This window comes from Myotis brandtii, unplaced genomic scaffold, assembly GCF_000412655.1.
Source record: "Myotis brandtii unplaced genomic scaffold, ASM41265v1 scaffold466, whole genome shotgun sequence".
In the NCBI taxonomy this organism is placed as follows: Eukaryota; Metazoa; Chordata; class Mammalia; order Chiroptera; family Vespertilionidae; genus Myotis; species Myotis brandtii.
Genome location: NW_005367809.1, coordinates 3,393,223 through 3,416,748, shown reverse-complemented (window position 1 = coordinate 3,416,748; position 23,526 = coordinate 3,393,223). Strand labels below are relative to the sequence as shown.

Here is a 23,526-nt window from a genome sequence, read left to right as displayed (position 1 = left end):
CCCCGGCTAATAAAGTTCAACTTAGGATCTTTCGACTTTACGGTGTGCACATGCAAAAGCAATGCGCATTCGGTAGAAACCGCGCCCCGGGTTTGACTTTTGACCTTTCCTGGACTGCCCGTAGGTGGTAGGGTTCGCTTTCGTGACGCTGGGCAGTGGTGGCCCCCAGATCTCAAGGGCCAACCACCTGTTCTGCACAGGGTTCTGTATTGTTTTTGGATTTTGTGTTCGTGTTTTCATGCCCCATCATGCCCACCTGTGCTCCTGTTTCTGGTGAGAAGTAGAGGAATGTGATTTGTCTTGAGATGAAACTCAAAATAATGGCCCAACTGTAGGCCAATGTATGTATTCTGAGCAGTTTAAGGTGGGCCAGGCTCAGCTGTGATGTTCGGTGGGTTAGATGTATTTAGTGCATTTTTTAAAAATACATTTTTATTGATTTCAGAGAGGAAAGGAGAGGGAGAGAGAGAAACATCAATGATGAGAGAGGATCATTGATCAGTTGCCTCCTGCAGGCCCCACACTGGGGATGGAGCCCGCAACCAGGCGTGTGCCCTGACTGGGAATCAAACCGTGACCTTTTGGTTCATAGGTCGATGATCAACCACTGAGCCACCCGGCCGGACATCAGTGCAGTTTTGACTTGGGCTATTTTCCTCTTATGACCAGTGTGTCGGGAGGTGACCCCGTCGTGGGCTGGGGACACCTGCATCGCACAGGACAGCAGGGTCACCCCGCAGCTCACTGGGCGGTCGCTCCCACCATCCCGTGGCTGATCCCGTGTCTGTGGGGTGTCCTTCAGATGGAGCATCGGCACCGGAAGAAGGACGCGCCGGCGCAGGCCAGCAGCCACCACCTCTTCGTGCAGCTGAAGAGCCTCATGTGCTCCAACCTGGGCGAGGAGCTCGAGGTCGTCTTCTCGCTCTTCGACAGCAGGGAGAACCGCCCCATCAGGTAACTGCGTCTGGGTGCCGCCGGGGCGTGGACCAGATGACCCGGGTCCCGGGCGGGCGTGGACCAGATGACCTGGTACGCGTTCTTCTCTCAGCCCCACTTTCTGATTGGTAGGGCCCTGTGGTTTCTACGCTTCCTACCATGTGGAGGTTCCCCTGAAAGCTAGACGGGGTGATGTATGAGAAAGTTCTAGCAAAACGCAAAGGGGCTGTAGGACTGTAATAATCATTCTTACGTGAAAATAGGACTTGATATCGGGGCTGTGTGGGTTACTTTGTGTGGATAGTTCAGGGAAGATAGAATAGCTCGAAGTCTGCTTGCTTATTAGTCAGCACATGGCAGCTTTCCTATTTACAGTGAATAATACCCTATTCTCATCCCACCTGGATCAGAGGATACCAGGAGATGATCAGTGTACCCGGAAGCCTTCCCACTAAAGCTCTGGAGCTGAGGCCTGATGAACAGTTTCCATATGTTATATGTGTTCATGTATTTTCTTCTTCTTTCCCGTGCTTTGAGTCTCACCTGTTGTGGTTCTCTCGAGGCAAGCTTGCAGTATTTAGTAGGAACTTATACTGGATGTGTTTGTGTGCCTTAAACTTTCTATACATTTGGTTTTTAAAGTTGAGCATAACACACACCATCGTTTACATTAAGTTTTTTCCAATTCAAATTTAGAATATATGTTGTATCCTACAAATCCATGCTTTAAAAAACACATCAAAATACGTAGATACCGACAGTTTTCAGGAACACCAGGCCACATGTATTGTTTTACAAACACAAAGTAATCCTGGAATATTTCTAGTTAAAAAAAAAAAGGTTTAGGACATATGCATGAAGCTTATTTTTCATGCACTGATAGCCGTAAGCTCTCTGGTGAGTTACTCTGTGCCCAGCCTGCGCTCTGGAATCAGCAGCCACCCATACTCTGCATTTGAGCCTCCTCCGGTTGATAGCAACTGGCATGGAAACCTCTTCTTTCAAAAGTTTATTAAAAATTTTATTGAAGTAGTTGGGGTGGTGTCGCTTAATAAAATCATATAAGATCCAAGTGTCCGCTTCTGTAATATTAAGTCTGTTTTGTTCGCGTGTTTGTTTACATTCTTGGCTCTACTTCGCCGGTTTTGTCCGAAGTGGAGTCAATGATGGTTGTCTCGGGGGCGCTTCTGTTTTCTAGAAAAGTTTCGATGTCACGCGAGTGATCTAACGGGTGTGGAGCCCGCCTGGGGATGACGGGCACCCGGGAAAGCGCCCCGTCCGAGCTACTAAACAGCCTTTACGACGCTAACCTTTTTCTCTCCCGCAGCGAGCGGTTCTTCCTGAGGCTGAACAGGAACGGGCTGCCCAAAGCCCCCGACAAGCCGGAGCGGCACTGCTCTCTCTTCGTGGTGAGTGTGCCGCGTCCTCCCCGTGGCGCTGCGTGTTATTGAGGGGACGTGGATCCCTGTGAGCCAACGCAGGCGATTTGCTTAAACTTTGTAAACGACACGCAAAGGCCGGGAGTGCCCGGGACTCGGACAGGGTCGCCCCTGCGTTCCTCTCAGGCCCTGGAGTTGGTCACACTCTCCCCAGAGTGCAGGGTGGTAGCTCGCCTGGTGTTGGATAGGCGACGTGTGCCCGGGACTCGGACAGGGTCGCCCCTGCGTTCCTCTCTGGCCCTGGAGCTGGTCACACTCTCCCCAGAGTGCAGGGGTGGTAGCTCGCCTGGTGTTGGATAGGCGACGTGACTCGATATGAGAATGAGTGAGGGAGAGGTTGACATGAGAGCGGGCCTTCCCTTTAACTATCATGTGACGTCAGTAAACCTACAGTCAAGTCCACTATAGTATTTTTATTTACTTTTTAAAAATATATTTTTATTGATTTCAGAGAGGAAGGGAGAAGGAGAGAGAGAGAGAGAGAAACATCAATGATGAGAGAGAATCATGGATCAGCTGCCTCCTGCACGCCCCCTACTGGGGATTGAGAGCCTGCAACCTGGGCATGTGCCCTGACTGGGAATCAAACCATAGGTTAACGCTCAACCATTGAGCCACACCAGCCGGGCCACTGTAGTACTTTTAGAACAGGATTTGAACTATATGCTTCTGCTACAAAAATACCATTAAAAATATCTACGTTGATTTTTTTGGGGAGGAAATAAACACCTAACCTTCATTTAGAAAGGTACTACGGAGAGTTCAGTAAATCTTTAAAAAGTCACCCGTCATAATGCTATGAAACACAACTCTCCTTTCTTTATGATGCCCTCTAAAAAACTTCAAAGCTGTCTGTGTGTGTGGGCGCTGGTTGTCTTGTGAGCTAGTTATTGTTGGTTTGTTTTTTATTTCCATCTCCCCACCCCCTCCCCCTTGACAGCCGTCAGCTTCTTCTCTGTCTCTGTGGGTCTGTTTCTGCTTCGTTTTGTTTATTAATTGTTCTTGTTCGTTTAGACCCCACATATACGTGAGGCCACGCAGTGTGTGTTTTTCTCTGACTTACTAGTATTTCACTCAGCGGCATACACTCCGGGTCGGTCTGTGTTGTTGCTGGCGAGGTTTCCCTCTTTCTCGTGCTGACCACTTTCCACTGTGTACGTGAGCCACGTCCTCCCTCTGTGCCCATCTATACATGACGCCGAGGCTGCTTCCACATCCTGGTTCTTACTGCTGATCCCGCAGGGAGCACAGGGGTGCACGTCTCTTTTTAAATTAGCGTTTTTATTTTCTTAGATAAATACCCAGAAGTGGAGTTGCTGGGTCGTGTGGCAGCTCCGTTTCGTCTGTTATTTGCAGGAATAACGTGCTGGGCCCTTTCACAGCTCCCCTGTAACGGATGAGTTCTACGATAACTGGGCTTTGTTTTTGGCAGGATCTGAGCAGCGGCGAGCTGCGAAGGGACATCTACATCACGGTGCACATCATCCGGATCGGTAGGTGTGACCCTGGCGGGGGGAGCACACGGGGAAGGCGTGCGGCGAGGCCTCTGTCCTTGTGACTTGCCCGCTGCCTGAATCAGAAAGACGTCGGAGCCGGAGCTGCGCCCGAGAATCCCAGAACGGGGGGCTTGCTCCCCGGCCTCCCCACTCCCGTGCAGCCCGCTCACCCGGCACAAGTCCTCGCAGGGTTTGCTGTTTCTTTTTGTTTCATGGGGCTCCCTGACCATTTGATTCAACAATTTTTTGTTCATCCTTTTTTTTATCCTCACCCAAGGAGTGAGGATACTTTTTCCATTGTTTTTTTTTTAAGAGAGTGGAAGGCAGGAGGGAAGAGGAGAGAGAGAGAGGCATGGATGTGAGAGAGACACATGGATCAGTTGCCTCCTGCCTGCGCCCCAGCTGGGGCCGGGGATCGAATCCAAAAGCAGGCACATGCCCTGGCAGAGGCACTTCCCTGCCTTTCGGACCCGGGCCTCCTGGCGCCTTCGTGGGACCTTGGGGAGGAGGCTTCCAGTGTGGGACCTGCTCCGTCCTCACGTTTCCTCGATGATCGAGGTCACGGCTAGGTCGTTGCGGGGGAGGGCCCCGAGCTGAAGCGGCATCTCCTGTCGCCCCAAACCTGTGTCCTTCCCGTGGCCAATGACATGATGATGGTGTGTGTGCCTCGTGAGGCCCAGATCCATGACTTCCTGGCCATGTCTGCTTCCCGTTGGCAGGTCGGATGGGGGCGGGAGAGAAGAAGAACGCCTGCAGCGTGCAGTACCGGCGCCCCTTTGGCTGCGCGGTCCTCAGCATCGCCGACCTGCTGACCGGGGAGACCAAGGACGACCTCATCCTGAAAGTGTACATGTAAGAGGCTGCCCGCGGGGGTGGGCACGGGGGTTGGGGCAGGCCAGGGCCCGGGAACCAGGGCCTACTGGGATCCGCCTAAGGACCTCACTTTACCTTGATTATTTGTGTAAAGACCATCCAGAAGTCGCGGCAGCGGGGGCCAAGGCAGAGGCTGTTAGGGGCAATCAGGCAGGCAGGTGAGCAGTTAGGGGCGATCAGGCAGGCAGGCAGGTGAGCGGTTAGGAGCCAGTGGTCCCGGATTGTAAGAGGGTGCAGGCCGGGCTGAGGAGGTTGCGGGAGCTGCAGGGAGGCGGGAGGGCGAACACTGGGTGGTGAGGACAGAGCCGCGGGCTGGACGTCACCGCTGCAGCTCACGGCCCCCACGCTGACAGAGGCCATGTCCCAGGTGCAACACGGAGAGCGAGTGGCACCAGATCCACGAGAACATCATCAAGAAGCTGAACGCACGCTACAACCTGACCGGCTCCAACGCGGGTGAGTGTGGGGGGCTGGCTCCAGGCGGGTGAGTGTGGGGGGCTAATTGGCTCCAGGCGGGTGAGTGTGGGGGGCTGATTGGCTCCAGGAGGGTGAGTGTGGGGGGCTGGTTCCAGGCGGTGAGTGTGGGGGGCTGGCTGGCTCTCCCGAGACCCCTCATTTCAGGTGCTCGCGTTGATTTGTCTGCATCAGAAGGAAATGATCATCAAGAAGCTGAACGCACGCTACAACCTGACCGGCTCCAACGCGGGTGAGTGTGGGGGGCTGGCTCCAGGCGGGTGAGTGTGGGGGGCTAATTGGCTCCAGGCGGGTGAGTGTGGGGGGCTGATTGGCTCCAGGCGGGTGAGTGTGGGGGGCTGGTTCCAGGCGGTGAGTGTGGGGGGCTGGCTGGCTCTCCCGAGACCCCTCATTTCAGGTGCTCGCGTTGATTTGTCTGCATCAGAAGGAAATGGTCTGCCTGGTTTTTCTCTCTATTCGCTCCCTAACTTTAAAATTGCGCAGCCAGCATCCCCTCCGAGAGGCATCTTGTGTTGTGACGGGAGGTGTGCACTGTATTCTCTCTAAAGTGTTCCGTTCAGGCTTGAAGTGAACAGAGCGCCTGCCTTTGCTAAGAGCACCCAGCCTTGGCCTCTGCGTTGTGTGATCCCTGAAAACCAGATGGCGAATGCACTGGCTCCTGGCCCTTGTGGGGAGAGGCCGGATGCACCGCGAGCTGGGGGAGGCGGGAACAGCAGCTTCCCTGCCGGGGCTGTGGCAGTGCCATCTCCCGGGAGCGCACGCGGCCCGGGCGGACTTGGTGTGGGAGAGGGATACCAGGGAACACGCACGCGGCCCAGGGCGGATGCGGCGTGGGAGAGCCATGTTGGCTGCCGTGCCATGTAGGTAACGTGTGCGTCTCGTTCAGAGGGACCTGGCACGTGGCACTGCATGGTAAGCTACATACCACGGGTCCACAGCCTTGTCCCGGTCACACAAGGTAGACTAGACCACATCGCCATGATGCCTCGCAGGCAGCCATGCCCTGAAGCCTGGTCAGCAGACAAAAGCTTGGGAAATGTTGTTAGCTCCCTACCCCCTTTCACACCCGTGTTGAAGCAAAAAACACACCACACACACACACACACACACGCACCGACAAAACAAAAAGCCCCACAGGAAACTGTGCCGTTGTGAGCTTTCTTTGACATGAAGGGGCCTCCAATGAGGCCAGCTGGTATTGGGCCGAATGCGTTGTTGTAAAGACCGAACAGGGGTGTTTGTGTTATCGTCCAACTTGCCTGGCGATCAGAAGAGCCAGCATTTCATTCAGACGCCCTCTTCTCTCACCCGCGCCCGCCCTGCTGGGCCAGACAGACCCCCAGAGAAACGGCAGCTGCAACGGGAACTCAGGGGTCAGTGCGGCCGGAGCCATCCGTCCCCCGAGCTCCCTGCCCGGCCTTGCGCGGTGAGGTCAGCTTTCTCCTCCCTCTCCCAGGAGGCGGGGAGGGACCTGGGTTTGTGTGACTCACCCGGAGTCTGACACTCCCACAAAATCCACAAGAGGCGAGGTGTGCTCTGGGCCTCGGGCAGGCTCCCTGCAGGACCAGGAGGGGACGGACACAGCGTGAGGTCGTGTGTGTGCGGAGAGACTGAGTGACAACAGCATGGACTCCAGGAAGGAAGGGGCACGGTCTCTTTCCTGGGCGGTTCCTCCCGGTGCTTAGTCTGTTTTTTTGTTTTTTAAATATTTTCATTTATTTCGGAGAGGAAGGGAGAGGGAGAGAGAAAGAGAAACATCAATGATGAGAGAATCATGCATCAGCTGCCTCCTGCACGCCCCCTCCTGGGGATTGAGTTTGAAACCCAGGCCTGTGCCCTGACCGGGAATCGAACCGTGACCTCCTGGTTCATAGGTTGACGCTCAACCACTGAGCCACGCCGGCCGGGTGGTGCTTAGTCTGTTTTACTGACCAGCCGCTGCTTATTCTTGCCGGAATCCCGGGTGAGACCAGAGGTGAGCTTCCCACCGCTTCGTTCCCGAGAGGTTCTGCTTGGAGCCATCGCACTACAGTGACAACCACGGAAGGCACCCTGGAAAGAGGGGAAAAAACCCTAGTCCCGGGGGGTCCTGGGTCAAGGGTGTCCCCCCTTTGGCAGAACCCAGCCCCTGTCCATTTGGAAAAAGACAAGACTAAGCCCATTGCTGCTTCCACTTGCATTTCTGCCCGTCCGTCTCGGCGGGGGCTTGTCCTGTGTCCCCTGGATCCACCCTGCTCCTGGACGAGGGGCAGTTGTAGGAACAGCCGTCAGCGAGGTGTGTGCGAGCCGCTGGGCTTCATTACTGAAAGGGAGGCTCTCTAATGAGTTTCTTAAAAAGAGTGGGGGTGCAGCACACACAGAATTGAAGTGGGAAGTGGGGTGCCTAATGTTCAGACGTCCCCCCCCGCCCCGCCCCCCGAGGTGGGATGTGTTGCCTTCCGCTGTTTTCTCCTTGGACGTGGAATTGTTGATTGAAAAGAAACGGAGCCGTCAGACGCTTTCAAGGGAATTGCGTCCACTCAGCAAATCAGTGCTTTTCCCACTGCGTTTCCCCTGCTGTTCTTTGGTCGTTGGTGCTAAAAACAGAAGAAAAAGAGTAACTGGAAATGAGTTTTAAAAGAAAGTTCTACCACTTAATTTCCTTTACGCTTCGCTGACGCCCTCCTCCCTCTCGCAGTTGTAATCCGGCGTGTTTCATACGTAAAGGGACTCGTCGAGTTAACTGGTTTCTCCCTCTAAACCTGAGATTCAAGTTGCAAAGGTACATTAACCACCGTCTTCGTTGTGTTTAGAAACTGGGAGGTAATTGCTAGTGTCCCTCTTAACTCTTAAAGACCAAAATAAAAAAACATTGAATTAGTATATTTCTTTGATCAGATTTAGTTAAGTTGAGTAACTTCAGATTTCCTAAGCTCTGCCCTGTGGGAAATCCAAAATACTGCCTGGCCGGTGTGGCTCAGTGGTTGAGTGTCGACCTATGAACCAGGAGGTCACGGTTCGAGTCCCAGTCGGGCACATGCTCTGGTTTCAGACTCAATCCCCAGTAGGGGGCATGCAGGAGGCAGCCGATCCATGATTCTCTCTCATCATTGATGTTTCTATCTCTCTCTTCCTCTCTGAAATCAATTAAAATATATTTTTAAAAAATCCAGGAGTACTCTGGTAAGAATTTGAAACTAAAAATATCTGCGAGGGTGACCCTGGTTTAGGCTTCGTGAGCAGATGGTTGTTGTGAGCGTCACCTGGGGTGGCCGTGCGCAGGGAATTGTAGGAATGCGGAGGGAGGCAGCGCCAGCTCTGTGACTGGAAATCAGTCTGTCAGAATCTCTGGCTCTGGTTCAGGGTGTCCTGAGAGAAACTTCGGAATCTCTCCCGCTTGTCTCCGTGGTTATGCAACCCGGTTTCCTGCACTTTGCACGCCTCGCTCACTACGGGCGGAGACCACGTGTGCGAGTTCGGTCCGTGCCCAGCTTTCTCTTGCATTAGAGAGAGGATGTGCGTGGAAGCCATCCTGCCAGCAACTCCCCCCCTCCCCCCCAGGAGGGCAGAGAGAGGTGCGTGGGCTCTGACCAGGAGGGCACTTTCACTCCTTGCATGGAGCTGTGGTGTGTTTAGTTGGCTGAGCTGAGAGCAGTTTTTGGGGAGACGTGGACTGCTGTGTGTGTGTGTTGGGGGGGGGGGCGGTTTGAGCAACCTCGCCTCACATGCCAGTGTCGTCATCTGAGTCACTGTGACTGAACTGTGTGATTCTGTATCTGTGCGGGAGCCTGGAACATCGATGCCTTTAGAAACAGCTGACCATTGGAAGTGGTACTTGTTGGCGCCACCTATCGGCTAGATGTGTAGCGTGTGACCTTTTGGCTCACCTTCGGGGTTTTCTGATTATGAAACTATGCTCTTTTAGTCTTTGTTTTCAGTTAATTTGGTTTGCAGAAATGTTGCAAGAATAGTGCAAAGAATTTCTGATTTCTCAACGGCGAACATTGTACTATATTTGTTTTATCCGTCTCTCTGTGTGTTTTTGTGTGTGTACACATATATATACACACATGTATGTATTCATCCTTTGCATATATATAAATATAGAGGGTTTTTAAAGTAGTTTTTGTGTATATATGTATATTCTCTCTCTGTATAGCCATTTAATGTTACTGAATTGTTATAATCTTTAAGAGTTGTATATACACATGTATGTATCCGTCTCTCTGACACGCATATCACACATACACGCATATCACACATACATACACACATTCTCCATCCTCAGGTGTCAGGCGTGACTCCCCTGTACTCTGCTCACCCCATCATGTAAGGACCACACTGCTCCGTCGGCCGCCCGGGCTGACCCCTCCTGTCTCTTCATGAGCCTGGCTCACGCCTGCACTCGGCTCTGCCCAGTGCTTCTGGCGGTGGCTCCACGGAGTCCCTTCCCAGCGGCGCCGTCTCCCTCAGCAGCACCCCGACCGGACGTCCTGACCAGAGACCCTGTCCTGACCTCCCATGGAAACCCCGCACCTGAGCCCGGGCTCCCTGCTTCCCGCAGCCAGGATGTAGCCCCCAGGGTTCTCTCCGGCCAGGAGTTGGACTCAAGTAACATATATGCTTCTAGTGTATTCACTTTATTTTTTAATAAAAAAATGTCTTTATTGATTTTTAGAGAGAGAAGAAGAGAGAGGGAGAGAAACAAAGACGTGAAAAAAGAACATCAGGCTGCCTCCTCTGTGCACCCCAGCCAGGGACCGAGCCTGCACCCCGGGCATGTGCCCTGACCGGGAATCGAACCACGGCCTTCTGGTTCATAGGGAAGCACTCAACCAGTGAGCCAGGCCGGCCGGGCAAGAATTACAACTGAATCTTGATAAGAACAGAGAGAGTTGGTGGCCCTTGTGCCACAGTCCGCTTCCCCCTCCCACCTGCCCCCGCTCAGCATGATGGGAATTCTGCTCCAGGTGGGTGTGGCCAAGAGCTGGAGCTCTTCTCCCCTCAGCTGTCAGTCAGGGATGCGGCCTCCCCAGCAGGTGAAGCCCGCCAACCTTGGTCATCGCTCAGCGCTGCGTGGCTGAATTTCTGGGAAAGGTGGCTGAGAGGCTGGGGCTCCCTTCTCCCACCCACCCCCACCCCAGGCAGGGACGGGCCTGGGTGCAGCCGGGAATCTCTGCAGATGTGGACAGCACGGTCACATGGCCACGGGAGCTGTGTCATGTGCTCTGTACACTGCACGCCTAACCATAATACGTGGTCAGTGTATTTATGACCGTTTCTCACTTTTTGCATTTCTGTCGCTATTCCCAGCTCTGTGTCATTTAGTTCATTGGTGGCAAAATGGCTGATCTAGTCGGAAATTAATTTCGCCAGCGACTTATGAATCATGCTGTGCTTGCCGTTTTTTTATGTGAAAGTGCAGAATCTCATGAATTTCAAAGGATGCCCCTCACAGAGCGAGTTGGCCTCACTTCCCGTGGAATGAGAGCCACCGGCTCTGGACCCCTGCGGTGTAACAGCCCCACGCCTTCCCTCCTGTGCTGCCTCAGGAGCCGAGCTTCGTCCCAAAGACCATGCTGTTTGTTACACGCTCTAGACTAATTGGTGACCGGGCCTTTCATTAAAATCAGAGCTCAGGCCCTGGCAGTTGGGTCCTAAACATCGAGGCAGATTGTTAAAAAGCTCAGTTTATACTGTTCTTGTTTACATTTGTGGGTGAATTGGCTGGCGTTTTTTGAATAAAACAGTTTAAATCCTGAAAAAAAAAAAAAAAAAAAAAAAAGCTCAGTTTAATGAGTGTTTCTTCTGGTAAAGGGGACTGTTCCCCCCTTAGCAATTTTATTTTGGGCCAGAAAAAAGGGGATTGTAAAACCCGATGGACCTGTTTTGTGAAATTAAAGTTTTCACCTAATTCTTCAGCTTATGTTGTTGGAAATCCCAGGTTTATCAAAAAATCCTCCCTGAACTTTCAAATGTCCTCAGTCAGTAACATTTCCCCCTTATTTGAACATTCCTGTTCCCCACTGCCCCATTCTGCCGATAGTCCTTGTGTCTGTGCGCTTTCCTTAATTTTCACTGAATTTATTGGGGTGACATTGGTTAGTAGAATGATGTAGGTTTCAGGTGTACAGGGCTGAATACGTCACCTGGATATTGTGCGTGTTTTGTCCGCTTTAACGGAAACGGAGTTGAGGATTTGGGAAGAGCCAGGTACGTGTGGGTGAGCCCTCGGTCCGGCTGGTCTTCCCAGTCCCTGACTCCCCGTGAGTTCCTTATTCCGGAGGAACTGGGTCACTTCAACAGGCAGTACCTTCTCCTCTCCTCCACACTCGTGTCACTCGGCTGGACAAATGAGATCATGACACACATCTTCCCAAACCTTCGGGGTGAAGCTAACACACCTTGTCGTCGAATTTTAGGGCCGCTCGGCTCCATGGCTTTCCTCTTCCCCCCCGGGGATGTCTGCATCCTCCTGTCACCTTCTCCTCGCCTCCCGCGTGCCTGACTGGCTCCTCTGTGCCCCGCTGGCTCCTCTGGGTCTGTCGCCCACACGGGCCTCTCTATCCTCTGCACCCTCATCTCTATGGCTCTGGCTGGCTGGAACATGGATGTGTTTCACTGTTCATGCTTCCACGTCTGTCTTTCCCTAGAACATACGTTTCCTCTGTTTCCCATCTTCACTTTTCTTCAGCATTCACATGGGCTCCAAATGTGTTTCTTCTCTCATTGCCTTATCCTCTGTAAAGTATTCTGCTTACATTAAAGAAAAACAACCACTGATGGTTACATAAATTTTGGCTCCGAAATAGCAGAATACGAATCCTGTCACGTTTCTTTCCTCCAGCCCCTGCCCCGAGTCGCGTGATCTCCTGGTGGTTGCTCTTTTCATTACCAGTTGGTTCTTCTCCCTCCTTGCCTCACATATACGTCATCACGCTCCCAGTGTCCTGGGCAGAGGCTGTGATGAGAAGTCCTGGGAGAGGGACCTTCACTTGCAGAAACTCACAGGACCTCAGACCGCTGTCCAATCCACCGGACCCTCCGCCTGGACGCGTGGCTCAGAGCGCCAGGCCGTGGGCATGTCCTGTGGGAGGGGCTGTCACTATGCAAGTGTCGGGCGCACACTGGTCTGCCTTCCCCAGATGCCAGCATCCCCAGGGGCGATGGGGACGGCGCTGGTGAGTATTCTGAAGGCAAAAAGACAGAAGTGGAGGAGAGTAGAGACACCAGTGATGAGTGGGGAGGTCATGGGAGAGAGTGCGTCAGGGAGAAACCGCTCCTGGGACGGAGGGATTGTAACACGTGAGCGAGTCTGGGTTTCCACGGGAACCCTGCTGTCGCCGGCAGATCATCTGGACCATTTTCCTCCCGTCGTCCAGCCCCTGCGGCTCTCAGAGGACAGATGGACAGGTGTGCTAGTCACCCAACTCAAATGGGGCGGCGAGGCCGGTGAAGGGGGCTGTGTGAAAATGGGACCCGGATTTAATTAAAGTTCCGAGTACCTGCCAGAGTTCATTCAATTCCCACAGCAACTCTGACACAGCGTGCTCTTAGGTCCACACCCAGGAGGCCTGGGGACGTGACGTGTGGGCGTGGCCTCCTGTCCGCTCCGCCCCTCAGGTCGCCAGGCCTCCTCTAGGTCGGATCTGGACCGGGAAAGGCTCCTCTCTGAGCCTCATGCTTTCCTGTAAAACAAATGCCCTTGATGTTTGAACGACTCTATTGAAAAGCACACCAACCAACAGGAAGCCCCGCTTCTGCTGTTATTTGTTGAATCCTATAGTAGAAGGAGGGCGAGAGGGAGAGCCCGTCCGGATGTATGTAAATCCGTCCCGCTTCTCTCTTCATTTCAGCGCGATCGCTGCCACTCTTACGTCTGTGTGTGTAGATGGCGTGGTGGTGCCCTAAGCCGTGATGGGGCGGGATCCCGGCTGACACGTGGAATGAGTGTTTCCTCCGGGTGCTGGGGAGAGAAGCCGGGGGAGGAGCCAGACCTCCCTTCTCAGGGTCCTGCTTACGGGTGTTCCGTCGCTATGAGCCTCCTTCCATGTGGGAACATTCAGGGATTAAGGCTTGAAAGTCTGCCCTAGAAATCATCCTATGGATTCTGGTGCTTTTGTCTAAATAGTGACCCTTAGTTTAAAACACAGGTACCTTGCCCGGCCGGTGTGTCTCAGTGGTTGAGCGTTGACTTATGAACCAGGAGGTCAGGGTTTGATTCCTGGTCAGGGCACATGCCCTGGTTTTAGGTTCGATCCCCAGTAGGGGGCGTGCAGGAGGCAGTCAATGGATGATTCTCATCATTGATGTTTCTATCTCCCTCTCCCTCTCCCTCTCCCTTCCTCTCTGACATCAATAAAAACCAATCAATGAACCCTGGTGCCCTGGTTTGGGCTTGGGGAGCACTTGGGTGTCTGGCCCCGGCCTGTGACCCCGCGCCCTCGTCTGTTCCAGGTTTGGCCGTGTCCCTGCAGCTGCTGCACGGAGACCTGGAGCAGATCCGCAGGGAGTACCCGTCGGTGTTTTCTCACGGCGTGTCCATCACCAGGAAGCTGGGCTTCTCCAACATCATCATGCCGGGTGAGTGGCTCGAGCTGCCCACGTGATGAAGTGGACGGGTTGTGTCTGTGTTCAACCCTGGAGACAGTTTTCAGATTTCGAAGCGTTCAGGTGGGCGAAGCTGGTGAATGAGAGGAGGCACAGCAAGCCCTCACTGACTGTCGTCGGCAGGTTCTGCGACTTTAGGCGAAAGGACGCATAATGAAGCCAGTTTTCCCGCAGGCGAACTAATGGAGAGAAACAGGAGTTCAGTTTCTGCCGCATCTCATCCGTCTTATAACGAAATGACCTGACTCGGGGACCTGCTGGGTGTGCTAAGAAGCAGCCGTGTTTTAATAGTACCTACACTTTGATGATGTGAGGGCAGGTGGTCTGGGAGGCGTGGCCGCGTGTCATCTGACTGTGATCGGAGGGAACATTGAGGTCGTGTCCAGAGAATGTCCCCCTCGGTGGGAAGTGTCAGTGACGTTGCTGAGAGGAAGCCCTGTAGGTCTAGATAAGAAGTTATTGAGCAACAGTTAGCCTTTCTTGGAGGATTTTGTCACCAGAGATATGTGTATATGTGTGTGTGTGTGTGTGTGTGTGTGTGTGTGTGTGTGCGCGCGCGCGCAGCCAAAACACACTCCAAAAGTGTTTCTCGGTGCTGGAGATGGGGAGAAGGGGGTTCGTGCTCTTTTTAGTGGGGTGGTCACATTGTAAGGTGTCAAAAATGTCAGATCGCTATGTTGTGCACTTGAAACTAATGTAACCCATATAATATTGTATACCGGCTACACTTAGATTATTTTAAAAATGAGGGGGGAAAGGAGATTCACACTCCTTTTTTATAAAATATATTTCTATTGATTTCAGAGAGGAAGGGAGAGGGAGAGAGAGAGAAACATCAGTGATGAGAGAGAATCATTGATTGGCTGCTTCCTCCACGTCCCCTACTGGGGATCGAGCCCGAAACCCGGGCACGTGCCCTTGACCGCAATGGAACCTGGGACCCTTCGGTCCATAGGCTGACGCTCTATCCACTGGGCCGAACCAGCCAGGCGAGATTCACACTCTTAAAGCAAATGCCAAGCGGTAGTATTTTCTCAAGCTCCACAGCCCCCTCCACCACCAAGAAAAAGGTAGGAAGAGCAGATGAAGAGGCTGCAGGGGCCCACGGGGTTTGTAGAAAGCAGGTCGTCTCAGTCACAGTCGAAACCCATGTGTCACAGCGTGAGGGGCAGTTGCTCTGAGAGGCCCAGGCATGGCCGAGAGTCGCTGTGAGCAGGGCCCTGACCTGGAGCTGAGATGGACTGCACGGTGCTCAGCGTCCTGTGGCCTCCCGGGGGGAGTCACCCCCGGAGGCCAGGAGAACAGCCGGAGTCTCCCGACCTGACCCTGCGCAGGGCCCGGCCCCGCATCCTGTGCATGTGGTCGAAAAACGCTGTGCACAGAACGGGGACCTTGGTGGCGGGCGATTCCGCTACTTGTTCCTTCTGTGCTATAAATACCTGGTATTTCCTCTTTAACAAAAAAGGAGAAGTGTCATCCCACCGGGAAGCTACAGGATGGGCAGATCTGATCTAAAAAACACATGTCGGCGGAGAAGGCCGCCAGCTGCGGGTCTCTGGGCAGGATCGGTGAGCCGTGGAAAATGTGAGGCCACGTGACAGACACTCTGTGGCCTGAGTCACTGTCTGGGACGTGCCTGCTCAGGCGCTTGGGTCCGGCTCTCATGATGGACAGGAACTTGCTGTGGAGTCAGGCTCGCTCCCGTCTCTCCCAAGCCAAGTCTCCTGGCGGCTGTGAGGTCACCGTGTCCAGGAATTCTGGAAAAGACGTGCCCTGTAACTGTGTCCTTGCGGGCCTGCCATTCTCTCCCCTTTGGGTGTTGCTTCTGCGCTGCGTGCCGGCGCCCGAGTGTCAGACTGGCTTCTTGGGGCTGTCATTCTGTCGTCGCATTCTGTCGTCCCACCTCATAGATGCCAGGAGGGAAATACTGGGAAATGGGGACATCGGACAGCGCCTTTCACCTCAACCCCAGGGGCGCCTCCTGGACGCACACGCTCGTTGTTGCGAATGCGGCCTGCAGAGGCGGCCTGACGGAGCGTGGAGACTGGCAGGGAGGGTGGGCGCCCTTTCCTAAAAGAATAAATAGAAAATGTGTGTGGAACCCTGCGCTTGATGAACGGAGCTTTCCTCCACAGACTCCTTTATTTCCCTCCCGAGCAGATGTAAAACGGCTTTAATCCCCCCCCTCCCCCCAGGTGAGATGAGGAACGACTTGTACATCACCGTGGAGAGGGGGGAGTTTGAGAAAGGAGGCAAGAGCGTGGCCAGGAACGTGGAGGTGACGATGTTCATCGTGGAGAGCGGCGGCCAGACCCTGAAGGTAAGGTGGTGGTTCGGGGTGAGACAGTCCCCTGCCATCGCTTTGGGCTCATCCGGAGCGAGATCCGTTAATTTCTGACTTGGAGTATTTTCCGTCTTCCCTTTCTTCTCTATCCCCGGGGATGTTTTAAATCATTAAAATGCCGTTCAGAAAGGAACGTCGGAAAGCTAACAGGCTTTTACAGTTTAATTGTTTAATTAACCGTGTCTACAATCTCCTCCTAGCCGTTATTCTGTAAATACAGTATTTTAAAGCCATTTCGTATTTTTCCCTTTCATCTGTCATGGTTTTGGAGACAAATACTTTCAATTGGCCATTGGTAAAAACAAACAAAAAAATCACACCTTTCATCCTGTGTATTTTCATTTTGACCAAAGGGAGGCGTGGAGACGGGTGTGAGGAGCTGGGGAGACGGCCCCGGGTTCTCTGTGGAAGGGTGTTCTGTGTGAGCTTCCCGGGGGCACAGCACGGCTTTCACTGCAGAGGGCAAGCTCTCTGCCGTGGACTCGACCTTCGCCTGGACTGTGCCATTGCCCACACACGTCACCGAGCCCCACCCGTGCACGGGGCCTGGGAGACCAGCCTCGGAGTGAAGCCGGCGCAGCGGAGCCAGCCCCATGGCCCGAGTGTGTGGGGGGGGGCAGGCAGATCCCGGAAGCCATCGCCCAGCTGCTTTCACAGCAATCTCCAGGGAGCTGCCTTTCATCACCCCTTTTCTCCGTCAGGACTTCATCTCCTTCGGCTCCGGGGAGCCCCCGGCCAGCGAGTACCACTCCTTCGTGCTGTACCACAACAACAGCCCGCGCTGGGCCGAGCTGCTGAAGCTGCCCATCCCCGTGGACAAGTTCCGGGGCGCACACATCCGCTTCGAGTTCCGGCATTGCTCCAGTGAGTGGCCCTGCCTCAGCTCGGCCGTGCGGGGTGTTGTGTGGATGAGGGGTGAGGGCGCCGGAGCGCAGCGTTTAATGGTTGATGTGGGGTAGATCCTCCCACTTGGCCACTTCGAACCGCCAACGGGATGTCACCGACTTGCCCTTGGGGAGCGGGATGCTCCGTGGGCCTCATGCTCCGTGGGCCTCATGTTCTCTGTGGGCCTCATGTTCTCTGTGGGCCTCGTGCTCCGTGGGCCTCCTGCTCCGTGGGCCTCGTGCTCCGTGGGTTTCGTGCCCAGGGGCAGCCGGCTCCCACGGGCCACCAGCATGTGGGTGATTCCAGAGCCGCGAGGCCGGGCGGGTTTCTAAGGAGTCCGTCTAGAGAGCAAAGGAGAGTCTGAGGATGATCCCACGGAGGGAGATCTTGGGAGAGGGGGAGGGAGGCACGGCTGAGGTTAGGAAGGAGTAGCCGGTGAGGCGGGAGGAGAGTCGGGGGCTGAGTGAAGAGACACTTTCCAGAGGGATCGAGCAGACGTGTCTGTCAGGTGCCAGTGATCAACTGAGGCAAAGACGGGGAATGATCATGACTTTTGCTTACTTTGTAAAGAATATTGACATTTGCCCAGCTTCACTCTGGAGCTGAAATGAATGATTAAAAAAGAAAATCCTGTGTGATCATTCCGTTTTCAGGGATGGCCTCGTGCGGGGGCCAGAGCCAGCAGGCAGGACAGCGGGTCTCTGTGTGGGGTCCTCTCGGGGGTTAAATGCAGAAGCAGCTGTAAGGGAGGGACATTTGCCTGAAGCCTCGTGTCTGACCGTCAAGGTCACCGTGTCTAACTCCCCCTCAGGTCTCACCTCCGAGCTGGGCTTGCCCATCCCGTGTCAGGCTCCACGTGCGGCCTGTGTGGGGAGGAGCAGCCACCAGGCCCTGGGACGCCTCCCTGCCTATCACCAGGCAGGAGGAGGCCCTGGCGGGTGGCTCCTTGGTTAGAGCGCCGTGTCGATACACCAACGTTGTGGGTTTGATTCCCAGTCAGGACACATACAAAAATCAACCAATGAATGCATGAATATTGGAGCAACACATCGGTGTTCCTCTCTCTCCCCTTTCCTTCTCTCTCTAAAATCAATCAATAAAAAACTAAAATAGATAAGTGTAGAAGGAGAGTGGAGTTGAACACACAGGCTCCCGAAAGCTTGCTCCAGGTTTCGGAGGAAGGTAGCGGCGGGAATCGGGAGGTCTAGGCCGCGCACCTCCCATCTGTGATCTCAGCTTCCTTATCCACACAGCCGTTGCAGTTCTCAGTCAGGCACCTGAAAACCATGGCCCTACTTCCAGCTTCCAGACCCTATGCAGCGAGCCCTGCCGCCGTCCTCTGCTTTCCCGCTGTTCCCAGCGTGGCTGGCAGGTTCCCAGGAGGCGGCAGCCCGGGCATGTGCCCTGACCGGGAATCAAACTGTGACCTCCCAGTTCATAGGTTGATGCTCAGCCACTGAGCCACGCTGGCCGGGCTCGAGACCCCTTTCTGTGTGTAGCAAGCGAAACACTGCATTTCACATGCGTTAGCTCATACATGCAGTCACATGTGTTTCTTGAGAACCTCCTGTGGTCTTGCCACTCACTCTTGGAGACACCAAGCTTAGAATAAAACAAAGCAGAGAAGAAACCTGCCCTCCGTGGAGCTTACATCCCCAAGTGGGGGGTGGGATGTGATAAGAAAGGGGCGATACACAAATGAAAGAAGAATACCCGTCATTTCCGATAATGAGCCCACGAAGCAGATACCTTGGTTGCTGATCGATGTTTCTCTCTCATCGATGTTTCTAACTCTCTACCCCTCTTCCTTCCTCTCTGTAAAAAATCAATAAAGTATATATTTAAAACAAAAACAAAAACAGAGAAGGAACCTGCCCTCCGTGGAGCTTACATCCCCGAGTGGGGGGTGGGATGTGATAAGAAAGGGGTGATACACAAATGAAAGGAGAATACCCGTCATTTCAGATAATGAGCCCACGAAGCAAGTTAGTCAAGGAGTGGAAATTGCTGTCGAAGGGGCAGGGATGGGGGCGGAGGGGCCGCTGCCGACAGAGCTCCGTGGCTGGATGACTTGATCAGCAGCTTCTCCACAGCCTGTGTCTCTGAGCCTTGTGTCGGCAGGTGCTGACGTGAGCCAGTAAGTCGTCGCCATCTTTGTTTTTCCCCACAGCCAAGGAGAAGGGCGAGAAGAAGCTGTTTGGCTTCTCCTTCATCCCCCTGATGCAGGAGGACGGCAGGACGCTCCCAGACGGCACGCACGAGCTCATCGTGCACAAGGTAACGCGAGCGGGGGCTGGCGGTGGCAGGTCCCGTGTCCCCCAAGATGCCGGGGGTCCACGTGGCACCACCATCCGGCTTAGGGGTGTAACTGGGTTTTCCTGGGGTGACAAAAACGTCTATCAACTCTATGCAGTGTCGTTTCTATGTTCTTTAAGATGAGCTAGCTCAGCCCAGCTGGTGTGGCTCAGTGGTTGCACCAAGAGGTCACCGGTGCGATTCCTGGTCAGGCATATGCCCGGGTTGCAGGCTCGAGCCCCAGTAGGGGGCGGGCAGGAGGCAGCCAATCAATGATTCTCTCTCATAGATTTTCTATCTCCCTTTCCCTCTCCCTTCCTCTCTGACATCAATAAAAACATGTAAAAAAGAACCCCGGTGGTGCGTGGTGAGTTAGGAGCATGCCGAAAGCCTCCGAGAACTAGGACGGACAGGCTGTGAGACAGATGGGCAGCGCCTGTGGGCCGCGCGGTAGAGGGGGTGTCGCCCTCGGCACGCCCACGTGGGTGTGATGACAGCCCGTCCCCCACGCCCAGGGCCCTCGGCCTCTCGCTGGAGGAGGATTGAGGGCTGCTCCATGGGCATCGCGGATGTCCGTTTCCTCTGTCCCGTTCCCGCTGGTTTCAGCACGGAATGACCATCCTTGTCTGAAGAGAGACTTACATCAGGAATGTGAAGCTGTCTGTTATTAGATCTGCAGTTCTTCTTACCTTTGTTAGCGGCGTTTTCTGGGAGGGAGAGATCCCCCTCGGAGATGGGACTGTCAGGGTCCCCTGAAATACCGTCCCCTCCGGTCGCCCGTCCTCAAAGGAAGGAGTTGTTTCAAAGCTGCCTCAGCTGAGCTGTTGGAAGAACTTGAGTGTTTTTTCCAAAATTCTGTGCTGCCCACCAGCCAGGCGCAGTGCACGGCTCCCTCTGTTCTGCTCCTCATGACCACACCAGGGGCTTTGAGATGGGCAGGGAGGTCCCACGGGGTAAGGAGCGTGGGGCAGCCCCTCGTGTGGGAAGTGTCAGAGCTGGGGTTCCACCCAGCCGGTCCCGGTCCGAACCCGAGCCTCGTTCCTCTTACACACCTCTGCCGAATTCCACTTCAAAGCCAGAATCTACTCGTGATTCTGTTTAGAGTGTCTCCCGGGTCATAAACACGAGAGCCGGAAACTGTAATTCTCAGGAGGCCTCCTTTCTTTCTGTTTTTGAACAGTGCGAAGAAAACACGAGCCTTCAGGACCCTACCCGCTACCTCAAGCTCCCCTTCTCCAAGGGCCTGCTCCTTGGGACTAGCAACCTCGCCCCCAAGACCACAAAGGAGTCTTTTTGGATCACGTCGTTCCTCTGTTCCACGAAACTCACCCAGAACGGTAGCGTCCCACCCTCTCGGGGTGCAGGGCTGGGGTTTGGTGGGCCTCGTCGGTCACCAGCCGGCAGTTCAGACCCTGGAGGAGCGTGACCCCTCTGGGGGGGTTGGGGGGGATGCCCAGGAAAACGGGACCATCCTGACCCGGGTCTGTACAATGCATGTCACGTGAGGGCCTCATAATGACCCAGGATTGGAGCTCACGTACACAGCTTTCCAATCAACCCTCAAAACCACCTGCTTAAAAAAAAGAGAATAAGCCGGACCAGTGTGGCTCAGTGGTTGAGCACTGACCTATGAAGCAAGAGGTCCCGGTTCTATTTCCCGGTCAGGGCACCTACGTGAGGCAGCCAATCGATGAGTCTCTCTCATGTTTCTCTCTCTCCCGTCCTCTCTGAAATCAATAAAAATATATTTTTTAAAAAGAGAGAATAAAATGAGAGAAAGAACGCCACCACCTTCCTCTCCCTGGTTTCTGGCTCCATAGACGCGGCAGTTGCAGGCTGTGGCGTAAGCCAGTTGGTGTTTAACTAGGCGGGGACGGCTTTGGGGTGCAGGTTCCTGTGTGTGGCAGGGCGTTTAGGAAGCGATGAGTAATGAAGCAAGGTGATCTGCTGGGCGAACCGTTCTGAAAGCCACGTCTGTGATGCGGGGAGTCAGACACGCCGGGGTTCTTCCTCGTCGCCACATGACGCGTCTGGCGCGCACCCCGAAGTCCGCGTGAATGAGTCGGGGGCCTGGTGTTGAGGAGAGCCACTCGCAGGGAGGCATCGCGCCTGGTGAAGCACTGTGCCTGCGCAGGGCTCAGAGCTGCCGGTCTCTCGGAGGCGCAGGGCGGTGGTGTTGGTGGCGGGAGATGATGTCTCCTTGTGGGCATCGGGCAAAATGTGTCCTGTCAACACGGACCCCTTAGCAGACACCTCTGGGTTCCTTGGGCCACTGTCTGTTTCTGTACGCAGGGCCGGGGACACGGTTCTCTCAGGCTTATCTTCGTTTCGGTTTCTCCCCTTCCAGAGTATCTCTGGAGATGTATTTTTTTGTTTTTAAATCAGCAGCATCCTCTATTTTGGGGGACCTTGACGGAAGGCTCTTAGCCCCAGGTTAAGAGATGCCACGTTGCCCAGACTTTATCAGTCAGTGGGTGGTGATGTTCCCTAAATAAGGCCGCATGGGCAGAGCGCTGTGTGGACTATCAAGCATTTACCAAACCTGGAGCATGTTGGGGGGCCAGTCTCCCGCCCTGGGGGTTGTGGGTGCTGGGAACACAGCGGGGCCGAGGCTGGCATGGCTTGCTGCCTTGGGTTCTCAGCCCGGCGGGGCGCAGACAGACAGCCACAGCCTGGAACGCGTGCTCTCGGGTGAGGCATGAATTTCTGTTCTGTTCGAAGGCGACATGCTTGACCTTCTGAAGTGGAGAACCCACCCCGACAAGATCCCAGGCTGCCTCTCCAAGTTAAAAGAGATCGACGGCTCTGAGATCGTCAAGGTACACGCGGTCCCCGTCCCTCTCGGGGCCCTCGGGATGGGGCTGGTCGCTGGTCCCTGCCCCTCTCGGGGCCCTCGGGGTGAGGGGGGCGGACGCTGGTCCCTGTCCCTCGAAGGGCCCTCGGGGTGGGGCTGGCTGGAGGGGAAGGACAGCCCCCATTTGATGGGGGATTTCCTTCTTCTCTCCCTAACAGTTTCTGCAAGACACCCTGGACACCTTGTTCGGGATTTTAGATGAAAATTCCCAAAAGTATGGGTCGAAAGTGTTTGATTCTCTGGTGAGTTTGCATTCCCTTTCATCACATCTTAACAGTGTCGCCTGTCCCTCTGGACTCGCCTAAGGCCATTCCGGAAATGGACACTTGAGAGCGTGAGGATTCGCTTAAAACTCACAAAACGGCCTGTGCTTGCCTGTGGTTTCCTAAAGCTCCGTTTTCTTCTTAGGTTCACATCATAAATTTGCTACAAGACAGCAAATTCCATCACTTCAAGCCAGTGATGGACACGTACATCGAGAGCCACTTCGCCGGGGCCCTGGCGTACAGGTGAGCCCTTTCCCCTGGCGTCGCTTTAGCACCGCGTCATGGGCGCTTTTCTAAGCAGGCCCTCCGCCCGTTTCCCCCGCACTTTAGGGACCTCATCAAGGTGCTCAAGTGGTACGTGGACCGGATCACGGAGGCGGAGCGGCAGGAGCACATCCAGGAGGTGCTGAAGGTAACCTCAGACGAGGCCTCTCGGGGTGCTGGGCGTGGCGATGCCTCGGGGAACAGGCCCCTCCACGCAGACGGGTGGGGGGTGGCGCTCACTGCACCCCAGGGATCTGACTCGCACCCCGGCCGCTGCAGAGCTGGGGACACTGGAAGGGACCCGCCAGGCTCGCCCACGGCACCCGCTCGGGATGCACCTTCCTCCTCTGGGCGCCTGAACCCCTGGGGTCTGGGCTGGCAGGAGGGGGTTTGTGTGAGGACCGTGGGTGAGCAGTCACACTGGCCGTTCCTGGCTCTGGCTTTTATCACCATCTGGGAGCGATTCTCCTGACATTTGCAGAGAGAATGGGTGCTGAGCAGGGACCACGGAAGGGAAACAGGTTTTACCGGGTCTCCTAGTTTAACACTGTCCACCTCCCGGGGCCGCGTGCTCAGGTGCACGTGGAGATGCTGAGACCTCACTTGCACACATGTCCAAAGAGAACACAGCTTCTTAACGGGATGGCCCGGGAACTACCCGGCCGTCTCCCGACGCTGGCTGTGGGGCACCGCCCTATGCCATGTCGGTGGAGGAAGGTAGACAAGTAGGCACTTATTAGGATACGTGGATCACTGGGCCTGCTTGAAGGGAAGATACTAAGTGGCGAGAGTACATACTAACAAAGCAAAA

General features: G+C 54.6%; 1 protein-coding gene across 1 annotated transcript in view; it reads left to right on the top strand.

Annotated features, from left to right (window-relative positions):
- DOCK4 (dedicator of cytokinesis 4) overlaps positions 1-23,526 on the top strand; it is a 198,090-nt gene that overhangs the window by 116,513 nt on the left and 58,051 nt on the right. The window contains exons 8-21 of the mRNA XM_014547168.1: positions 803-954; positions 2,264-2,345; positions 3,808-3,868; positions 4,591-4,723; positions 5,112-5,200; positions 13,655-13,780; positions 16,003-16,127; positions 16,853-17,015; positions 19,207-19,313; positions 20,512-20,668; positions 22,053-22,150; positions 22,344-22,427; positions 22,594-22,694; positions 22,782-22,863. Of these exons, the coding sequence (XP_014402654.1) occupies positions 803-954; positions 2,264-2,345; positions 3,808-3,868; positions 4,591-4,723; positions 5,112-5,200; positions 13,655-13,780; positions 16,003-16,127; positions 16,853-17,015; positions 19,207-19,313; positions 20,512-20,668; positions 22,053-22,150; positions 22,344-22,427; positions 22,594-22,694; positions 22,782-22,863 (1,560 nt within the window). The remainder of the gene's footprint in view (positions 1-802; positions 955-2,263; positions 2,346-3,807; positions 3,869-4,590; positions 4,724-5,111; positions 5,201-13,654; positions 13,781-16,002; positions 16,128-16,852; positions 17,016-19,206; positions 19,314-20,511; positions 20,669-22,052; positions 22,151-22,343; positions 22,428-22,593; positions 22,695-22,781; positions 22,864-23,526) is intronic.